Genomic DNA, 14,484 nt, shown 5'->3' on the forward strand with positions numbered 1-14,484 from the left:
AAAAAATTAAAAGCCAGCTAGCACAACCACCCAACTTCCCATCAGTCAACTGGCCAACACATAACCCACCCATCAGAGAAGTCACTTACCACTCATGCTGCGGCTCATCGATGACCAACAGGATCTTGAACTTCTTGGAGATTGAGGGAGAAGGAGCAGACTGCTCCACAAACCCAGCGGCAGAAGCAGCCGTCTGTTTGACCACGTTGGTGATGGAGCTGATGGAGCTGAAGGAGCTGAAGAAGCCAGAAGAACCTCCGCTGGAGGAGGACTGGGGTTGCGGAGCCGCCTGGCTCATTCGGCGCTCCTGAGCGGCAGGGCTGGCTGGAGCCTGGGATGGTGATGGAGTTTTGGTAGGAGACAGGGCAGGGACGGGCACCGCGGCTGGTGGTCCACCTTGCTGGGAAGGGGAGGTGGCGGTGGGCGGAGGAGGGGCAGGTGGGTCTGCCCTCTGGAGGTCTGACATGTAGCCATTGGGCAGGTTGGACATGAAGCTGCTGTCAGAGAGACGGCGACGGAGGAAGTTCATGATTGCGGTTCAAAGGTCGGCTTCTCACTGTGTGTCTTGATTTCTTGGCTGATTGGAGTGAAACGAGCAGAGATGGTTACAGAGAGAGACCCTGACAAGAGGTTGGATGAATGACAGCAAGCAAATCAGTCCAAATGATTGAGGGGGTTGTGTGACAGAGAGCAGCTTCTGTTGGAGAAATGGGAAGCAGGAAGGAAGATGGATGAAGCGATGGATAAAGCTCTGGTCCAGTCTTCAAGAGACAGCTCTCCAAAGCGCAGCTAAGCCAGCAAACAGCGGGCGTGTGTGGTGTTCCTCCTTCTGAGTCTCACGCCTCCTCAATGCGTGTGTGTGACGTTCAAGCGGTGTGTCCAAGAGAGAGAGAGGTGTGTGGTGTCGCCCCCTTCTGTGAGGTGCAGGTGTTCTCCCCCCTCTGCTCTGCCGTCCTGCCTCCTGAGCTGCTGTGAGCTGAATGCGCTCAGAGATGCTGCTCTCTCTGCTTATCTCGCCCTCTCACTCTGCCCTTTCCCTCTCGCTCACTCACTCCCTCACTTGCCACGCTCACTGGATGCATCCCCCTCCCCCTCGCCTACTCCTCTCTTCTGTCATCATCCTCCTACATCATAGGCTGCGTGAGTGTGTCGTGCTGCAGCCTTGTAGCGTTGCGTGCCGTGTGCAGCCACTGGAAGGGGGTTTCCTAGGAGCGCGCATAAGGTGGAGTTCAGAGGTAGATACCCTGCTCTGAAAGCCACACCTCCTTCTCCCACCATCCTTCCCTCCATCTTTCTACTCTCCTGCTCAACCTGTCTTTCCCTCGTCCATTTTCCCACTGTTTTGGCACTGCTGACACATTTTCTAGTGGTTTCATTCTTATAGAGCTGAAAAAATACCCGCCCTCTGAGGATGTGCTAATGCCAATAATTTGTCATTCAAAGCATGTGGAATAATGGAGGGCAGATATGTCTTCATCATCATTTCATCTCTGAAATAGTATATTATTATTGCTGTAGCGACAAAGCGGCATGTACCGTATGGTAGCAAATAATCCATGGATATTAAAATGGTAGATTTCTAAAAATGGCTAAATCCTTTCAGCTATAGTGAATCATTTATTTGGCAAACGTCCCCTTCAAAGCAGAGCACATTTAGAGACATGGATGTCGAATCACATTCTCAAATACTTAAATTCCTTTTAGCTTTAGAGGAAATATACTCTATGCAGCTTAGGCTATTTGTTTATGTGTCTTTTTCAATTATTACTCCTTAACAAACATCTCCTTCCTATGCCTGGCTTCATTACGCAGTAAGTCTTTCAGAGCAGGAGAAGAACACTTCTTCTAAATGCCAGCAGCAGCAGCAGCAGTAGTGTCTACACTTTATGCAGCTCCAAGCTTAAAAAAAAAACAGAAGATGACAGAGAAAAGAGGAAGAAAGGGGATTATTCAAGCAGGAGTAAATCCCACAAATGAGGAAGAACAGAAAGACTGCAGTAAAAAAAATATACAGAGCTACAGTAGATCCATCTTGACTTCATTGGGCAATTATGCCTTAAATATGTAATGTGAAGAAAAAAAAAAGTAACTAATTAAGACGTTTTCTCCGACCACTTTATCAGATTTGATGGCTCAAAGAGCGCCAAGCATTGAAATTTCTGGAAGCAAACAGCTTTCTAACACTGATACCATCTCAATTGATGGAAATGAATTCCTTGACCTTCATGCCGTTGAAAGGCTGCTTTCAGCTTTTACTCAAAACTACTCTCATCACTTCCAAACCTCAGCTACTTTTGAGTGACTCATAAATTGGGGTTTGTTACACACAGAAAATGAGGGAATGGCGTATAGATGACTGCACAAAATAGCGGGGTATTCCATCAGTCACTCACTTTCTATTCACCTCTTTATGTGAACGATTTAACAGATGAACATCAGACTGTGACAGAGATGAACTGTGCTCTTAAAATCTTAAGACCTCTTCGTTTTGTGACACTAAATGTGCTGAAGACAGAAAAAAGGTGAACCCACTTTTTTGACATAAAAAATGACATCTCAAGAGACACGTGTCAGAAAATAGATCGTCCATTGGACTCAAGTGAAACAGTGGTAAAGTGAACTACAATGCTGTAAAATATTGCAATAAACAAACTGTATTGTGATATCTTTTTGCATAACATGCAGGATACACATTTGTAGTCACAATGAGTCAAGCCCATTGAGCAGTAGGGGGGGTTGTGTGTGTAGTCAACCAGAAGAGAGTCGAGTGAGTCACAGAGCTGCAGTGTGAACTGTAGCGACATGCTAAGCTCATCCTGCCCTACATGTTTCAGGACACATACACAGCACACATCCGTCCAATAAAACATGTGTCTGCATTAAAATGATGCAGGTGTCAAAGATTAAACAATGGCAATGTGTTACATTAGAAGGCAACTCAAAAGTATTTTTTCCGCCATTTCTTTCATCCATTGAGGAAGACACACACCAGATGTGATAGCACAATTGGTAAGCATTTATTATCACCTCCTTTGAAAACCCCAAAACCTTCAACATGTATCACCCTGTGTATCTTTTGACTAGAGAGTGTGTTGCTATGGTTTAACAGAATAGTTCAGAGAGAAGAGTACGATATGATCTGCCTTGTGCTGCGGGAAAGCACACTGAAATACGCAAACAGCAGATCCACATTGCCAGAAGCATCACTCATTTGTCAACACCCACATGTGCACACATACTCGCAAACTCAAACACATATACACACACTCATACACGCAAAATGCCATGTACACAAAACACAGATGCTGACACACAAACACATCCAGCCCTCACTACGTTTTAAGCGTATTGCACAAACGATCGAGTCGAATCATTATAAAAATACATTCATTTATTCAGAAATGAAAATATCAATGTGATCATTTCTCATCAGCAGATGGGATGAGTATTTTAGAAAACAACACTATACTTTCAGTGATTTATATTGTTGATGTCTGTGTGCACAGGCCTGGGTAAATGCTGCCTGGGGGGATATGCTGCAAATACCCAATTGTGTGTGTGTGGCTCAGTATGCCAGAGTTCAACCTCCTGGGGCCTCACTGGCTGATTTTAGATTTAGAAAAATCGGATATGATTGGGTTATGTTAACATCTGGCATCATCTGTAAATGCTTGATACATGGTGTAGTACATGCTACAATCTCAGGACAGGGGCACGCATGTAATTGCAAATTCCAACATTGACAATAATGAATGAATTCAATTCCAATTCAATCCAAGTTTTATCAATTGCTAAATAACTCTGAGATCTAAGAGGGCAGTTAATACAGAATAAAAAAAGAAGAGATAGGAGTTTAGCTGACAGGGAGGCATCTCAGATACACCGCAGGTTAATGACAGGGTTATATAATGTTGTAAACTCACAGTCTACTCCTGTCTTCACACAAGCTCTTGCTATGCTAGACCGTTAGAGGGGTCAGCTCACGGTGCCTCTTGCATTTCAAATTAAATCAGCGATAATGCTATGACTCAGTCGAAAAACAATTAAAAACAAACATGGATGTCAACGTCTATCTAGCCTTTGAAGCTACTTTAGGGAATTATGTAGAAACATTCGAGCCATTATGAAAGATGGTTCTCTGAATGAACCTTAGCAGCACTGGCTGGCTGGCTGGATGGATAGATGGAGTTATAAGATTAAAAACACCCACGCACAACTGCAGCAAATCCCCAAAACACCACTTAACCAGGCGTTAGTGTGCACAAGCATACACATGTACACACACAGCAAAATGTACTTGTGTGTGGCAGTGCTGAATATAGACTTTTGGCTATAGTGTGCATTTCTAGGTACTACATAAAATTCAAGATTGAAGACTACCATGGCAACAATAGAATAGAAGTTTGTTTGAGAAGCACAATAAAAGAAGTCACTGATGGACTGTTGAATCAGCATACTACAAGCAAGGTACGGTTTAAGAAAAGACTTAGGTTGGTAAAAACGCCATGCAAGTTTTCAGTCACCCAACTAGGTGAATGCTGGGGTGGAGGTGGGGGTATGAGCGCAGTAATAGCGGTAGGAAGTGATTGCAGTAGTTACAGCAAAGCTTTCAGGTCAGCGGTGCAGCAGCAGGCCAGGCAGAGATTAAACACAACAGCATATCTCAAAGGGATTGGCGGATATACAGTATGACCAATGATATTAAACGCAACATTACACACATTTGGAGTCCACCATTACAACATTTTTTTTTCATGCAACACCACAATGGTTCATGTCATAAAATATAACGGATTTCTCCTCGCAAATGAAAGACCAGCAATGATTGCATTATTATGCATCAAAGTTTTCTCAAAAACTGACGCCAGGTTGACAAAGGCAAACTAAGCATTTTGGCTCCTAGACTCCTATAATGGTTAAGTTTACCAACATTAGCATTATGTTTTCTCTATGTTTTATACATCTGATCTTCATAATAGTTAAAGAATGTGTGAATAACAATCGTACATCATGGTAATACGTCTCATTTTCCTCTCACATGAGGTTTGGCTTCAGACTTTCTTATTATGAATCAAACTGACCGATTGCTCTGCGTCACACTTCAGTGGAGTAAGATAAAAGTGTCCGCTTGCGTTTGTGTTTTCTTGTGATTTCGGAGCAGCTGTGTGACTAAAGAAGATGTGTGTGGCTAATGGTGCATTTCTTTTGATGTTCGATAACCAGGCATCTGAAGCAATGGCAATCTCCATGGCAACTGCTGTGCAAAAGCTGAAAAGATTCCCCTAGTAAGTGCATGCGTGCACACATTTGCATTCACACATTGGACATGTGTGTAAGCAAGATGGCGCTTTACGATGGCTTTACTATCAGGTGACGGTTTAATTAACTCTGGATTTGCAGCATTCACTACAATCTGTACTCACCTTCTTATGGTTACCTCTGCCACGGAGATCATGTTTTCAGCTCAGTCTGACTACCAGCAGGACAACAGAAAACCTGATTACCCAAAGTAATGAAATGTGTTGAAAAGGAATAGCCTGGGCCAAGGAAGAATCCAACATTTTGTAGCAGATCCAAATAGCGGGGCGGATACACAAATAGGTTTGATGTTTGTTAACGTGGCAGGGTAGGGCGTGCTAGATTCTTGTGATACCTACTATAATTAAAAAAGTGAAGTCGAAAGATTTTTCAAACAAATATCAAGGTGTAGTTTAAAATAAAACTACAAAACCGTCTTTGAAGCATTCATTTCGTTTCTACGTCCTACTTCAATGTCAGAAACAGACTAGCAGAAATGGGACCAACCAAAGAGCATGTGAAATCACATCAGGCCTTGACAGAGATCTGCGTCCCTCCATTTGCCATTACTGCATTATTATGCCTTCTGAAAATCCTGTAAACTAAGAGACTGACTGATATTTAGGTTTTAACAGCAGCAGTAAACTACCTTCTGGTTCTTTGCCAAGCCACACCATCCAAAAGTGGCTTACACCCAAATTAGCTGTTCCTGTGGCAGCGAGTCAAACTCAAGGAGAGGTGCTGTAAACTGTAAATCATGTTCCACTTTCCGACTAATCTACGGGATGGAAACATTAGCCGAATCACTTCAAATAAGAAAATCAATGTGCAATCACCCTTAACATTGATTCGGTTTGACAAGACTTGTTCTAGTTCCAAACAAGAAGTTACAAGACAACCTTCTCTTTCAGTCCAGTCCCTTCAGTTTCATTTTTCGCACTGGCCCACACAAACACTGTGAGGAAAGATTGAGGTGTGATGGTATGATTCTCACCATGGTTAGCCATCTATATTTATAATAAAGCCTCTTTTCTTCTTTCTTCGTTTAACTTTCATGCAACCAGTTTGTTATTGCTTCATAAGCTATACAACAGTATAATAGAGGTGGACTTTATAATTACATGTCTTAAAAAACTGTCCAACCTGTGGTAATGAGTATTATACTTATTTGCCTCCCGATCCGAGTTTAGACTATTAACCCATGTGCATAAATATGTGCATGAAAAGTATTGTAAACTCATATGCACACAGTTGTCTATGTTGTGTGGTTTCGTTAAAGCTTTAATCAATATTTTTTAATAAAAAATAACTATGATACAATGTATAAAATTAAAGGGGCCAATCAGCCTTAGAGCATAATTCAGCATGTTGTATACCTCCACTTCTATCATAGCATTTTTTATAGTCACAGCAGGTGGCTGTCATCAATGAAAAAGCCTTAAAACCCCTCTGAACACAACCTGCGCAGCTGCAAGCAGCCAAAGAGTCTGATATTCGGAGCTGTGAGTCCAAAATCAAGCCAAAGAAGAAGAGTTTTTATTAGACTTCATCAAGGAGCCTGCAAATGGATAATAGTGTTGCTCTCTATATGCTGGACGTGTTAACAAGAAACTCTTAAGACACTTAAGAGGCTGATATTTCCCATGAGGGGGAAGAATTCCAACAGAGAGCTAACAAGAGCTAACAGGGGAGTAAAGTGGGTTTCATGTATGTTTGTTGTGTGTTCAGAAATATGCAGCACAATTTGTGCTAATTGTTTTTCTAACACATTGCCTTTATTAACTTAGTAACGCTTTATGTCAAAGGCACTCATTATGCTGCTCCCAAGCTGCAATAAATCAGCCTTGTGAGTTTACTTTTCAACACACACCACACAACATGCAAACTAAAAAATAACGGAAAAACTGAATAAGCAATGTTATACTTTTTAATATGCATAAAATAATTAATCATATAAGGATGATGATACAGATTCACAAAATAACAAAGAAACACTCATTTTAAGACACAGGAAGGAAGAAATAGCTGTAGGCTAGCAGAAGGCTGATATGGATTGATGTACACGATCATAAGCATTAATACCACATTAAAAGGCTGTAGTAATATGAACAATTTAAGAAATATATCTTAGTAATTCCACTGGTGCTTCACTGTCACTGAATGAAGGCCCTCTCAGAGAATGGATGAGCTTGTTGGTCAGGATTTGGTGACATGACCTTATCATTATTCATTTAGCTGAACAGTTGACTCACAGAATGAACTGAGAAGATACAATTTGTCCAACTCTTTACAATCCCATTAGGCTCTACAGACATATCGCTAATTGTCATAAGTCTACATTCAATATAAATTCATTCAAATAGATGTGAACATCGGTCTAGTAGGACTAGCAGTTTATGAAGGGGGGAAGAATGATAGCCTTTTTGGATGTGAGGGCAGTATGTTCAGATGAACCTCACACTCAGTCAAGATTGATTAAACTTTCAAAGATGTGCTTGCTGTGTTTTGATTCAAAGCTGCTATGTGGTTCTAGGCAAAGTCAAATCTTTTAAACTGTCAAATATAGGAAATAACTACCATCAGGTGGCAATGATTAAATACAGATACATTTTTTACAAAATGTGCAATGGAATAAAACATTTAAAAACTAAAGAAAATGAAACTGGAAGATAGAGAAAACTAATCTAATTAAATGAAAAGCATAAAAAAAATGTTAAGTTAAAGCCTCACATGTAGCGATTGTGATTTGTAGGTTAGCAAAAAGTCAAAAGAGAAGGAAATACAATCCGCGGGGTTTCAAAACTTCCTATAGTTCAGTCAAACCTCTTTATTAAATATTCCTTTTGGTGGGACATCACACAACATAACACAGCAGATCCTGCTGCAGCAGGTACCTTCTGATCTGAGTGCACACAGCCCTCCATATAAATCAGTATTACCTCATTGCCACCAAGCTAAACTTGGTCGAAAACCTCCCTCTGCTGGTTGAATTTAGAGCTGTTGAAATGCACTAAGACAGTTATAAAATGATGCAATGTGTTGCCAAGTATATATTTCACGAGTGTATTCGATCATAAACGTAATAACATAGAAAACAACACAAAAAATAGACGATATTTTGGCAGTGTAACAGCTCAGTTTGCTTACCTTCCATGTTGGACTCAATTTCCCAAGAGCCTTCAGGCGTGAGCGCATTCAGTGACGTCAATTTAAGTCGCCTGTCAAGCGCACAGCTGACAAACTGACCTGATGCACGATAAAAGTCTACATTTTAGTGCTACTCCGTAATGCAGTCGTATTGAATGATACTGAGCCTTTCAGTCTGAAATGTGCCTCTTTGTTTACGTGGGCGAGGCTTCTTTTTACTTTTCATTTAGTCGCTTATTCCGCTTTTAAACGAGCTTGTGTTGTTGCTGGAAAGCGAATTACTGGTTCAAAATGACTATTCCAGCTTTAAACCACACCGGTGTGCTCTACAGACGGATCTTATCACAGTTTCCACAAGACATCAGTTTAGCTTTTGCTTATGGGTCTGGCGTTTTCAAACAACAGGGCACCGACCAAGGTCAAATGGGGGTAAGTGTCAGTGTTGTGAACTGTGTTCCACTAACTCTGATCATAACATTAGACTTGCACTGTTAGTTAATTGTACAACAGTCAAGTACAGGCTACCTAGCGTGCCAATGCTTAAATAAATGTCAGACTAATGCTCAATTTTCCTAAAAGAAGATACTTATATATTGTGCTGTATTCCCTGCACTCCATTTTTAGTGCTGTTGCTATTGTCCAATGCTACATGGCTTTGCGGGTTTTTAGCCTCTCTCTCTCTCTCTCTCTCTCTCTCTCTCTGTCACTCACACACACACACACACACACACACACACACACACACACACACACACACACACACACACACACACACACACAAACAGTGTAAATTAGATATTTTTAGGAGATAGGCTCAATTTGAGTGGATGAAGTGATAGACATTGATCAGTTTTATTAATTTGGAACACAAAACATGATGAGATCACAATATGATTAAAAAATATGTCGATATTCTTAAGTGAGTGTAAGAGCTGTATCCTTATTAATTGAACAAGAAAATGTGACACTGCTGTGTTTACCTTTTTGATGAATTCAGAAAAACATGCTGGATTTTGTATTTGCCGTGGACGATCCAGTGACATGGCACACCATGAATCTGCTGCAGAATCGCAAACACTACTCCATCCTCAAGATGCTGGGGCCAACAACAATCAGCGCTGTACAAAATGAGCATGGGGCATCTGTATACTACAACACACTGGTGCCTGTGGATGGGAGGGTAAATAACTTACCTAGTTTTTTATAGTTTATGTTTTTTACTGCATCAATGCTACAATCCACCAGACTTTTTTTCTCATGTAAAAGTTATCAAGTTTTCATTAATAACAATTTCTTCATATCTGTTTCTTAAGTAGTAATATCTTTTCTGTTTGGTCTGACTTTAAATATTTGATTTGAGCAGCAGAAATATAAAGCATATTAGGAAAAGATATGCATAACACACATTCACTTTTTCTCCACATCCTGAAACTCTGTTAAAGGCTTTTGTTTTGTTTTTTTCTAGCTGTAGTTTGTTAACTACATACTTTAATAAACTTCTTCTTTTTAGATAATCAAATATGGTGTGATAGGTACACAGAGCCTCATAGATGACCTGATGCACTGGAAAACCATGTATGTTGCTGGACGACTTCACAAACCGGTCAGTATCATGAAAAAAATTCTTTGAAAAAAAGTTAATTAACCTACCACTATTCAGTTAAATCTTCAGGTGTTGCATAAGTGTGTATATATTAACATCCATGCACATGTGTGTCTTTGTGTACCCACGCAGGTGAAAATGCTTTTGCAGAATGAGAATGGAAAGCTCCGTGCTGCTTTGGTGGCCAACCTGAAGAGTGCTGTGACAGCCTCCTTCTCATGCTGCCAGAGAGCTTCACTGAGGAGGACCTCTTCCTGCAGATAGCTGGGCTCTCTTATGCTGGTAACTTGCGACATACAACAACAAAAGCTGGAAGAAGATTAAACACATACACATTCATAAGATGCATACATGCTTGGACACAAGATTACCAAATCAGTTGAATTACTCATACAAAGACGAGGAGTCCAGACAGATATGTGAAAATAATAATTTCACTTTTGTTCCCCCACTCGCTCACAGCACTTATTGCTGTTGTTATATAACACTATGGCCTTTGAATATTAATGCAAGTACAGTGCCCTCTGCAGGGTTCTGAGTTAGTTTGACTGGTGTATCTATAAAATGTATAAGACTTGTAGTTTGTCAACTAATGTGTTTGATTTGAACAGATGATGTGACATTAAAGCAGAGAAGTTAATGTTGGTCCTTTACATGTTAAGAATGTGCTTACAAAGGGAGTGTTGCCGTATGGATTCCTGAGTTACAGGAGCAGAAGGTAAAGTGATGAGTGTTGGATCTCGTAATTATTTTTAAAACTGGAAACGTAACACTAAATGTTTAATATCTCAGCTTGTGTTACAGCACTGTTACTATTTCTATCCCTATGCTCTTGAAACACCCTCTGGGGATCAATACAAGCTTATCTTATCTCATCTTAGTACAGTGTAGGTTGAATTAAAAACTGTAAAGTATTCTACGCTAAAGGGGAAACATTTTGTCTTTGCCTCCTCAGGGGATTTTAGAATGGTGATCGGAGAAGATAAATCCAAGGTGGCCAATATCGTCAAAGACAACATTCAGCACTTCCGGATTCTGTACAGCAACATCCTACGGGACTGCCCACAAGTAGTGTACAAATCTCAACAAGGGAAACTGGAGGTAAAGAATGGCACACACAAATGCGCTGAACTAACACACTTTAATCATCTCATTTGATATGTCAGCAACACAAGAGAACACTGTGTATGCTGTGTCTTCAGCTTTTTCTTCTTTAACATGCCTGTCTCAGATATCCATCTGAATAGCTACTCTTGAGGTTCATTCCTCACAAGAATCTTTTGTGAATTTACTCAATGTATAAACCAAGATTAATACTTAATTGGCAGAATGCATTTTATATGTAAGAATGTGATATTCTAGAAACTCTTGCCGATCTGTTACGGAACTATTTGCAAAAACAGATAGGCTGTCATTACTGCCATAAAATGCTCCCGTATACAAGGTGTTGTCAAAGACTTGGCAGTGAACTCTAAATAGGGTATTATCTGCAGGACCTACTGTGTTAATGTGTCTGTGTTTTCACATTTGTTGGCATGAGTACATATTTCTCTTCATGTTATTGTTGCACGGTTTACTCTTATTTTATTCTAATTGTTTTAAGTTTGCCACCACTCCTTGTTCTACCAAGGAAATAATAATCACACCAGCCTAGAAAAACAGGAATAAGTGGTTAGGAGGGTTTTAAGTGTGTGAGTAACACACAGTGCTTCCAACATGCACCAACCAACTCTAATATTTGTACAGCGACGTTTCCGACTACTGGCAGAGTATTATCTCAAATATGTCATGCTTGTTGCAATGCTGTGATTGTTTTAAATGTTGAGTAGTTCATCTCACTTCAATCATTTCTACTAAACATCTTGATATACATTAATACCTGCAATAACAATGCACTCAATGCACTCATGTTTATTGGTCTACATTTGTGTCCAACTCCTCACAAGAGACCTGTGGATGTGATTGTTGGGTTAGTGCTGCCAGTGTTCATTTCAGAGGGATGTAATGTTATCTGCTTGGTTTCAGAAGGATTAAGGAAAAACTACTTGCCAGATTTCAATGAAACTTGCTTAAAAGGTGTAACACAGTCAAAGAAAGAACCCATAACATTTTGGAGCAGATGTGAATAATGTGAGAGGTGCATTACTTATGTTTCACTTATGGGTAGGGGTCTTGTGCTGCTTTCAAGTTCATTGGCAACTTGTGCTCCTGACTTGGAATATTCACATGAACAACCCCTCAAGTTTACAACAATAACACGTTGTTTGAAACAGTCCATGCAATAGAATACAGAAACCCTTTGTAACCTTCCTGTTGTTTCCACTTTGCTCATGAAGACCAAATTTTGAAGAACAACCTCCCAACTCAAGAAAATGGGGACAATCTGAGGAGCATTTTAATGCACCTTGCTGGTCTTGAGGGTGCCATTCAAGTTTAATATTTTTTTGTGCCTGCAGGTTGACAAAAGCCCAGAGGGTCAGTTTATCCAGTTAATGGCATTGCCTCGGACCCTTCAGCAAAGGATTACAAAGCTGGTGGATCCTCCGGGGAAAAACAGAGACGTGGAAGAGATCCTGCTGCAGGTGGCTCAGGACCCAGACTGTGGAGCTGTCGTTCAACAAGGTTCGTCGGTTAATAGAGAGAGAGGCAGGCAGGCAGAGAAAGAGGGAGAAGTATACTTAGGATTTTTCATTCAAATTCACTAAATGCTAAAGATAAAGGGTGATATTGTGTGTGGTGAATATTAAATAAGGTAGGATAGGCTACAAATGAATAATATTATGAATTCATTATACCAGCATAGGAGCAAATGGGGTGCACAGAATACATTTGCTGATGGATGAAAATTGAGCAAGTAATTAATCAAATAAACATGTCATCCCTCAGCACCAAGGCCCATTAGTGTGAAGATCCACCATCGCTTACCAAAATCTGACCTGTAGTGTTGTAGACTGAATGTGAATATGTCCAAATTGTCCTCGTGTTGATTGAGAATACTTATGTGTAGAACCCTTTTAAGTAGTGATTGATATAATCTTAAAGGAATGAAGTTGATACAGACTTTAAGATTGTATCCATATTGAAATGAAGGATGAATGGAAAAAATGTACTCCAGTGTTAATTTTTTTGTGTGATTACAAGACCTCTAGCTATAAGTAGCGTAACCATGTCTGATACAAAGAAAAAAAGTTTCATTTTTTTAGCATGTTTTTGCTTTTTCTCAGGTATTTCCTCTATTGTGAAATCCTCCAGTATAACGCAGAGTATCAAAGGGATTGCTACAGCAGGTAAGCACTCGTAGTTTAAGAAATATCCTTACGGTAGTTATTTTCATGCCCATTGTTACAGAAGAAGATGCATATTACTCTCACGTTGGTATGCTAAGATTGGAGCTAAAACCACTTAGCTTAGAATAAAGTAAGCACACCTACCTCTGTCCAGAGGTAACAAATGTACTTTACCAGCACTTCTAACATGTATTTGAATTAGAATTAGACTAGGTTATTACCCCTTTACACAGTCTTTGTACTAAGCTAACAGGTTGCAGGCCGTAACTTCATATCTACTGTACAGATACAAGAGGGTTATCAATCTACAAATCTTACTCTCCGCAAGAAAACATTTCAAGAAGTCTTCCACTGTGTATTAACAACAGTTTTAATATTCTGTTACTTGAATGTGTTTGTTAATGTTAAGTGTACTGCATGTCCTCTACAGGCTTATGGAAGACGGTGTCGTACAGCTCAAAGAAACTGATGAAGATGTGGAAGGGCTGGAGAAGGAAGCCTTCAGTCTCACAGATGTCCTGATACTGTCTGTTCACAAGTTGATCCTCTATAAACTGTCCGCCGATAACATACTTCCATCCTTTGATTTTTACCCTGACACACTGCTGAAAGAATCAAACTCTTACCTCTTGTTATATCACCACATAGCCTCCAGGAAGGGGATCTCTGAGTGTACGTCTGTGTTCGAGTAGTGTAGACTATCTGTACAGCTGCCCTTTATCATGCAATTCATAGTAGTTGTATGACATTTCATGAGCCTGACTGAACTATGACTGACATTTTAAATGTGTTTAGATCGGACCTTTCTGCATAATGACACTTTTGAATTATCGGAGTGTAAGATCCATTTTCTGTGTGGACAGCCAGATGACGGGCAGCTTAGAGATGAAAAGATATTTATGTGGGTCACTTTCATCTTTTGCAGAGAGAGTGCTTACAAATGTGGGCTAGCGTTGCATGTCACACTCACTTCTTATCCCACACTCACCTCCAAAGAGCTCTAATCTTTCATTACTTCACTGCCACCTTGCTATAAGCTGGTCATAATGACAACAGGAGGTCTTTAATGAGGAAATTCTGATTAGTTTCTCTCATGATAACTTGCTATGGTTTTATTACATTTTGAAATATGGATTTAATAAACATTTT

General features: G+C 40.1%; 2 protein-coding genes across 2 annotated transcripts in view; one reads left to right on the top strand and one right to left on the bottom strand.

Moving 5' to 3' along the window:
- Positions 1-1,081, bottom strand: part of syn2b (synapsin IIb) — a 62,409-nt gene extending 61,328 nt beyond the window's left edge. The window contains exon 1 of the mRNA XM_063911309.1: positions 90-1,081. Within this exon, the coding sequence (XP_063767379.1) occupies positions 90-529 (440 nt within the window). The 5' untranslated portion in view covers positions 530-1,081. The remainder of the gene's footprint in view (positions 1-89) is intronic.
- Positions 1,082-8,490: 7,409 nt separating this feature from the next.
- tamm41 (TAM41 mitochondrial translocator assembly and maintenance homolog) lies at positions 8,491-14,081 on the top strand. The gene is given in 9 exon segments (XM_063911310.1): positions 8,491-8,874; positions 9,443-9,625; positions 9,956-10,048; positions 10,181-10,262; positions 10,265-10,330; positions 11,004-11,149; positions 12,505-12,670; positions 13,273-13,335; positions 13,766-14,081. Coding segments are annotated over 9 exon segments (1,029 nt in total). The 5' UTR covers positions 8,491-8,736; the 3' UTR covers positions 13,858-14,081.
- The last annotated feature ends 403 nt before the right edge of the window (positions 14,082-14,484 follow it).

Source organism: Eleginops maclovinus, chromosome 20, assembly GCF_036324505.1.
Source record: "Eleginops maclovinus isolate JMC-PN-2008 ecotype Puerto Natales chromosome 20, JC_Emac_rtc_rv5, whole genome shotgun sequence".
Lineage (NCBI taxonomy): Eukaryota > Metazoa > Chordata > Actinopteri > Perciformes > Eleginopidae > Eleginops > Eleginops maclovinus.